General features: G+C 59.0%; 1 protein-coding gene across 1 annotated transcript; it reads right to left on the bottom strand.

Moving 5' to 3' along the window:
- Window positions 1-3,441: 3,441 nt before the first annotated feature.
- LOC113973689 (brain-specific homeobox/POU domain protein 3) lies at window positions 3,442-5,214 on the bottom strand. The gene is made up of 2 exons (XM_027696117.1): window positions 5,042-5,214; window positions 3,442-4,481 (listed from the first exon to the last, which is right to left on the bottom strand). The coding sequence occupies exons 1-2, from the start codon at window positions 5,159-5,161 to the stop codon at window positions 3,576-3,578; spliced, it is 1,026 nt and encodes a 341-aa protein (XP_027551918.1). The 5' UTR covers window positions 5,162-5,214; the 3' UTR covers window positions 3,442-3,575.
- Window positions 5,215-7,634: the final 2,420 nt, after the last annotated feature.

Here is a 7,634-nt window from a genome sequence, read left to right as displayed (position 1 = left end):
AGGGGGAGGGGAAGCAAAAGGGGCCCTTCTCCACCCTCTCCCAGACTGATCCTTGTGCATCCCAGAGGCTCATACCAGCCTGGGCACAGCAGGTGCTGCTGGAGCAGGAGTAGGAGTAGGAGCAGGAGCTGGGACAGGAAGAAGGGCAGGGACAGGAGCTGCAGCAGGGTCAGATGCTGAAGCAGGAAAAGGAGTAGGAGCTGGAGCAGCTGGAAGAGAAGAAAGAGGAGTAGGAGTAAGAGCAGGAGCAAGAGGAGAAGGAGCAGAAACAGGAGCAGCAGCAGAAACGGGAGCAGTGTCAGGAGCAGGGACACCAGCAGGAGCAGAGGCAGCAGGATCGAGTCTCCTGCCCATTCCCCCGGGAGCAATGAGTTCTCCAGGCCTCATAACTGCTCCCGGTGTCTGTGCCCGCCCTTCCCGGCCACCAGCCCCGCTGCCCCTCGCCCAGGGCTGCCCCATCCTTTGCCGCAGCACCCGGTGGGACCCTTCCCTTACCTGGCAGCCCCGGGGGGGGGGGCCCGTGGGGGTCCCCGCGCGGCCCCGCTCCGGTTCCCCAGCCCAGCGCTTTGCGTTTGTGCCTGGGAAATACCCAACCGGGCGTTTTATGAGCGCGGGTGATAAATATTGCATCGGCCGCCAACTTCTCTCGGAGCGGGGGCAGAGCGGCACCGGCACCGGGCACCGGGCACCGAGCGGGGAGGGGGCGAGAGGGGCGGGAGCAGCCGGGAGCGAGGGGGAGCCGGGGCACGGGGGGGCGGCCGGGGCCCCGCTAATGCTGCGCGGAGCCGGTTCGGGGGCCCCCCCGGGCAGCACTCAGCATCCCGCCTCATTAAAGTTTCATCGGCAGCGCTCGGCCAAGGTCTATTTATGAAAATGTGCTCTTCGCTGCATGGAAAAAACAGGGACGGGAGCGAAAGAACAAAGGGATGGGGTTTGGGAAGCGCCCGGGAATAAATAGGGATGTGCGGGACGGGGTGCGGGATGAGGGTGAGGGACGGGGGGTGTGGAGGAGTCTCCTTCCCACAGTGCGGGCAGGGCAGGCAGGGCTCTGTTGGCCACCGCCGGGCCGGCCCCTCTCGCCCAGGTGAAGCAGTTCCCCCGACAGCTATTTCGGGAGCTGCACAATTTCCCCTCTTTTCATTTTTTTTTCTTTGGTGTTTGGTTGGTTTGGTTTGATTTTGTTTGGGTTTTGCTTTATTTTATTTTATTTTGTTTCATTTCATTGCATTAGTTTATTTTACTTTATTTTACTTTATTTTATTTTACTGTATTTTATTTTACTTTATTTTATTTTATTTCATTTTTTTAAAATTTACTTCATTTTATTTTACGTCATTTTATTGTATTTTTATGTCGCTTTATTTTATTTTATTTTATTTGACTTTATTTTCTCTGATTTTATTTGGGTTTTCCCCTCTAAAAGCCGCAGGGTCCCGGCTTTCGGGACTCAACAACGCGACGTGCGTTTGGATATTTTTTTTCCCCCGAATTAAGTTTCGATACAAAACAAGACAAAACGAAACAACAACAACAAAAAAAAACTCCACAAAAAAACCCCCAACCGGACAAAAATCAAACAAACAAACAAAAAACCCCAACAGAAACAAAAACAAGCAGATGAACCCAACAAACATCGCATCTTTTTACCTCTTTTTTCCGCTTGTCCCCGCGAGCGAGCGGACCCCCAGGTGATCCCCCAGGACAGAGGGGACCCCCAGCTCTGTCCCCCGGCACCCCCGGTTCTGCACCCCCCGCCCACCTGCCGAGGGACTGAAAGGCGTTTCGGGAGGTTTCGGTGGTTCGGCTGCGGAGCCGGGAGGGGGGAATGTCCCTTTCTGAGCGGCTGAAGCCTCAGGCGGGCAGGTGGGGGGTGACAGGGGGTACCTGGGGGTGTCCCCCCCCAGGAGGGCGCGGGGTGGCGGGGGAGGGTCGCGGCCCGTCCCCGTCGCCGTTTGCGGGAGCGCCTCGGCCCCGCAACGACCCCCGCCCGCGGGAGCATCCCCGGGGCTGCGGGGCGAGACCACCCGCGACCCACACGCGGGGCTTCCCCACACACCGGGTCTGGGCTGGTGCCGCGCGGGGAAGCGGCAAAAACCCCCCGCGATGGGCCGGCGGCGAGCCGGGACCCCCGGGTCCCCTCGGGGCGATCGCCCCGCTCCGTCCCGCGTGGGCACGGGCAGCTCTGCCCGCCCGCCGCTGCCTTTCCTCGCGTTTCGTTTCTTTCCCCACGGAGCGAGTTCTCATCCCGACTGCGTGATGGGCTGGAGGAGCTGCCCCGGGGCTCCCGGGAAAGGGGATCCACGGGAAAGTGGCTCCCCGGAGCCGCAGTAACTCCAGGAGGCAGGAGGATGAGGTAAAACGTGCATGATTTATTTGAAATGCTGCAGCGTACACAGACACCAAAATTTCATTCAGCACACACACAGCGGAACGAAATCTCCTTTAATAATAATAATAAAAAAAAAATTAAAAGAAAATAAAAGGAGGCGAATTTCTCTATTAAATATGCAAAGAAAAGGGGAGGGGGGGAAAAAGAGTTTTCTTGCCTTAGAAAGTGCAGAGTTCCCTATGCAGAGGCAGCCGCCCCGAGGCCGGGCCGGGGTCCATCCCCGCTGCCTCGGGCCGCTCCCGCCGCTCCGCTGAGCCCCAAGGACGTGATTGTCGAAGCGTAGGATTTTATACAGTGAAACCATATGGAAATCGAACGGTTTGAGTGAAACCAACGCAAAATAAATCTCCATTTCCCCGAACAAACCGCGACTCCAGGGACAGGCCAAATTTTTTTTTTCCTTTCTTTCTTTTTTTTTTTTCCTAAAATGCTTTTCTCCTTTTTTTTTTTTTAAGTCCTTTTTTAATATTTTTTTTCAATTTAGCCGATGAGGTAGAAACAGAAACGGTACTGCAAAAACGCGATGGGTTTGCGGGGGGGGGGCAGGGGAGCGAACAAAACCATGCAGGTGAGTGTGTGTGCGTGGGTGTGCGGGGACCCTGGCAGCGGGGGGCAGGGGCGGCACCCCGGATTTACAGGCGGCTTCCAGCTCGTTTCCTTTCTTATTTCTTTTCTTTTTTTTTTCCAGATGATTTTTTAAAAGAAGAGGAGCGGACACAGAGGAGTGAGCTGTGCCACGGCCCCCGAGCCGGGACAGGGCGAGGGGCTGCGGCAAAGACCTGCTGGGCTCTTGCTGCTGCTGCCCAGACTCCGGGCACCCCCAAACTTCCCCCTTGGCCTTTTCATTTTGTCTTTTCCTTTTTCTCCATCTTTTTATGGTTTTTTTTCCAGTTTTATCTACAAAAGCAGTCTATACCAGTCAGGACAGCGGGGCCACTTTGCCCAGGGGCACCAAACTGTTCACTTTGCTTTGGGCGGGTTTCCCTTTTTTTTTAGATTTATTTTTCCTTTTTTGTTTGGTTGGGTTTTTTCCCAATTTTTTTTAACCCAAAACAAGAAAAAAAAAAGAAAAAAAAAAGCCAACAACCCCAAACCCTGCCCGTTTCGGAGGGGCTGAGGGCCAGGATGGCTGCGGGGTGGTTGAGGGGGCAGCACCCCCCTCACCGCTGCCCTCCCAGCCCCTTCTTCAGTAGGTGGCAGAAAATTTCATCCTTTTCTGCTTCTGTCTCTGATTGCAAAACCAGACCCGCACCACGTTCTTCTTCAAGTCTAACTTCTCGGCGATGGCAGCGATTTTCTCCGAGGAGGGTCGCGGCTGCACGGCAAAATAGGCCTCCAGCGACCGCTTCTCGGGGGCGGCGATCGAGGTGCGCTTGCGTTTCTTGTCCCCGCCCGTGTAGATCTCGGGTTTGGTCATTTTCTCCCTCTGAGCCCTCTCCGCCTCCTCCAGCCACGCTTCCAGGATGGGCTTGAGGGCCACCATGTTGTTGTGGGACAAGGTGAGGGACTCGAACCTGCAGATTGTGCTTTGGCTAAGGCAGCCCACCCCCGGGATCTTCAGGTTGGCCAACGCGGAGCCCACGTCCGCCTGGGTCACCCCCAGCTTGATCCTCCGCTGCTTGAAGCGCTCGGCGAAGGACTCCAGCTCCCGGGGGTCCGTCTCCGTCTCGGGGCCGGAGATGACGGCGTGGGAAGCCAGGCCGTGGGGGTGGGACATGTTCATAGGCTGGGAGTGGTGGGCCATGTGGTTGATGGCCGACATGTGGGAGTGAGGGTGCGAAGGTGTGGAGCCCACGTCGGGGCCCGGCACCCCCCCGAGCGGGAGGGCAGAGTTGAGGTGGTCCAGCAGCTCCCCGTCCAGGCCCTGGGAGGGCTGGTGGTGGTGGTGGTGGGGGTGGTGCGTGGTCAGCACGGACGGGTGGTGCAGGTGGACGGAGGACGAGGTAGGAGTGCAGGACACGCTGCTCATGGTGTGGTAGGTGGCATCCGGCTTGAAGGGGTGCGTTTTCTGCGATACGATATCCACAGCGGCCAGAGCCTCGGCTCCCCGCAGCAGGGTCTCGTCAAAGCCCGCAAAGATGTTACCCTGGATCTGGAGGAGGGGTTGGGGGGGATAAAAGTGGGAGCGAAAACAAGCCGAAAGAGCGGGAGAGGATTAAAGGAAAGCAGCGGGACGGAGATCCCGCTCTGCCCCGCCAGCAGTGCCGGGGACAGGTAACACGAACCGAGGTCTACCCGCACCCCCCAAGTAAAAGGACCGGGGTGCCGGACCCCGAGCACTCTGCCTCCCAGTCGGGCACCCACCCTCCCCTCCGCGGCGAGCTCCCCAAAAAGCGAGGCGGCCGCAGAGGGGACGGAGCCGTCGGGGGTCCCGCAGCCCCTCTCTGCCCCAGCGCTCGGCACAGCGGAGCGGGGCAGGACGGCTGAGCCTCCCCCGACCGGCACCGACGCCCCGCGCCCCACGGCCACCCCAGACCCTCTCCCCGCGGGAGCAACCCCCCGCCCGCCGGACCCACGGCCACGGAGGAGGCAGGAAGGGAGGGAGGGACCCCCAAAACCCAAACGAAACCCAAACCCAGAGGGAAACCGGAGTAAGTTGGCGAGAGTCGGCGGGCGCGGAACCTCCCGAAAACCCGCGCTGAGGGGTCTTACCTGGGGGGCGGGCAGGCAGGCTCTGCGGATGGCTTCGGAGCTGGTGTGCAGGTGGGGGTACTTGGGCTCGTGCAGGATGGGGTGCATGCTGAACGCCTGCTTGCTGTTCATGGACATCATGGTGGGAGCGGAGCGGGGCCGGGTAGGGCAGGGCAGGGCGCTCCGGGCACCCGGCTCGGGGGCGCGGTATTGTCTGGCTCCGCCGCCCGGCATCAATGGCATTATAGCCCGGCCCCCCCGCCCCCCGCCCACCGGGAGGGGCTGGGGAGGTCCCTCCCACCGCCCGCCCCCGGGCAGTGAGCTCACCCCCCTGTCAGTGGTACCCCCCAAAGCAGGGCTCACCCCCCTCGCCGCCCCTATACACCTCCCCCCAGATAGGGCCTCCCCCTCCCCCGGTTGGACTCCCCCCAAACCAGAGCTCGCACCCTCGCCGGTGGTACCTCCCCAAAACCAGAGCTCCCCTCACCCGTCGGTGGACCCTCCCCTAAGCGGGGCTCACTTCCCCGCCGATTCTACCCCCCAAACCTGGGGCTCAGCCCCCCATCCCTGCCCCTCCCCGCTTCTGCGCCTCCCCAGGATTTCCCCCCGGTGTTTCGCTGTCCCTGTCACCCCTCGTCGCGGGGATAGGGTTGGGGGGGATCACCTCCCGTCTAGCCCTGCCCGTCCCCTGCCCACCCTCTGCCCGCCCTGCCCTCGGCTCCGGGCTGGTTCCTCCGGGGGGATTTGGGGAGCAGAGAAGCCCCGAGCCCGCGGCTGCAGAGGAACCTTCCTGCACCTCCTCTCCCTCTGAAGGGAAGAACCTTGGATTAAAAAACATAAAAACAACTAAATAAAAAAAACTTTCACCAACTATTTTTTTCCTGTTTCAATGAATCTCCCTGGCTCGTTCCCCAGATCCTCCTGTGCGATGTCCCACGGGCTCCACGTCTGTCTGTGCAGCTTCTCCATCCTCCCCTCTCCAGCTCGTTGCTGCCTCTGCACTCACCCATCCATACGAGTTTCCCCGCAGCCCGTGGTGTTTCCTGTCACCGCAAAAGTGTGTGGAGGTGAAGTTTGGTGGATCGCTGGATCCAGGGGGCTCTGCAGCACCACCCGGCTGCTTCCAAAAGGCACGGGAGGAGTGTGACAGCAGCAGGGGGGCTGGTGGAGGGGGAATTTCTGTGCCTGGGGGTGATGGAGGGCAGGAGGGTGCTCGGTCCTGCTCAGAGAAACGTCTTCTCAAGGACACAGGGTGTGCTTATCTAGCCCCAAAAATCCAGCCCCAACAAGGACAGTGCTACATGGTGCAGGTGTTTTAGCATTTTGCATCCTCTGAGATGTCCCTTCTCACGGGGATCCTGCCAAGCATCTTGGGACAGACAGTGTCAGTGAGTGTCACAGGGAAAAGAAAATCCTGACCTGGCCCCCTGACCTGATCCCCACCTTACCTGAGAGGCTGAAATGTCCCCCAAAAGACCACAGAATGCTTTGTACCGGGAAGGACCCTAAAGGTCTTCTAGTTCCAACCCACTGCCGTGGGCAGGGACAGAAGGGAACCACCAAAGATGGTTCCTTGGTGCTGGAGCTGCCTGGGGAAAGGTCAGAGCCAGTGACAGGAGACTGGATATCTGGTGCTGTCCCAGACTCAGGCACAGCCACCAAATCTGCAGCCAAATCTGCAGCAAGAAGGTTCCTAAACCAGCCTCATGCAGGATCCCCATGCATGGCTCATGCAAAGGGATGGAGGAGGATCTGCTGGGCTGAATCCCAACTCTGCAATAGTCTTCCTGGGGGAAGAACTGCATCAGCACCACGGTGCTGCCAGGAAAGCCCTGTCCCTGGTGGCCTGAGACACATATCAGTGGCCACACTGTGGTCCAGGCAGACCTTCCTGTACACTAAAGCATCCTACATGTGCCTGAGGCCACCAGGCCCTGCCAGGAGGCTCTGACTCTCCAGAGGGGAGCACAGGCAGGAGCTCCAAAGCCTCTTCCCCTCTGCCCTGTGCCAGCACAGCTCTGAGTCACGGTCTCTCCTCCACTGCTTGTGGAGAGATTGCAGGATCAGGTGATGGGCAGAGCGGCTGCCAGAGCTTCACCAGAGGCTTCTGTGCCACAGAGGCTCCAGCAGAATTCCTGAGAAGCAGAATTGTCCCTTCTGGGAGCCCTGTGGTGGGTTCTCTCCCCTCCAGCTGACACCCCTGGCTTTGTTAACGCTCTCATGACTCCAGAAGCTTTTGTTGGGGTAGTTCACAATTCCGTTTGCTGGGCTCTTCTTGGAGGCCCCTCCACTCTCTTTTTCCTCATTTTCTGCATTTCAGCAGCTCAGAGGTTGGACAGAGCAGTGCAGTTCCTGGCCCTGGATTTAACTCTCCCCAAGGAAGCAAACTCATGCCAAGCTGCATTTTGCTCCAAGGAACCGACTCCAGGATCTGCCCCAGGACATGCCCCGGAGGTTGGGAACTCTGGGATGAGACCTGGACAGGCTTCTCTTCTGTCCATCACTCAGCAAGTCATCTGGAGCAGGAGCAAATCAGATGAGACTCTCCTCCTTGAGGGCTCAGCAGCTGGTTTTCCAGAGATCCAGGAAGATCAGGACCTGACCAAACTCAGCC

This window comes from Neopelma chrysocephalum, unplaced genomic scaffold (assembly GCF_003984885.1).
Source record: "Neopelma chrysocephalum unplaced genomic scaffold, ASM398488v2 Primary Assembly neopelma1_105, whole genome shotgun sequence".
NCBI classification, from domain to species: domain Eukaryota; kingdom Metazoa; phylum Chordata; class Aves; order Passeriformes; family Pipridae; genus Neopelma; species Neopelma chrysocephalum.
Note: the sequence above shows the minus strand (reverse complement) of the source record. Positions and strands in the feature narration are given on the sequence as shown.

Bases quoted from the DNA above. Each gene is read 5' to 3' on its own strand.
- LOC113973689 (XM_027696117.1), bottom strand. From the start codon at position 5,161: ATGATGTCCATGAACAGCAAGCAGGCGTTCAGCATGCACCCCATCCTG. The intron at 4,482-5,041 runs GTAAGACCCCTC...CCCCTCCTCCAG, and splicing joins CCTGCCTGCCCGCCCCCCAG to ATCCAGGGTAACATCTTTGC.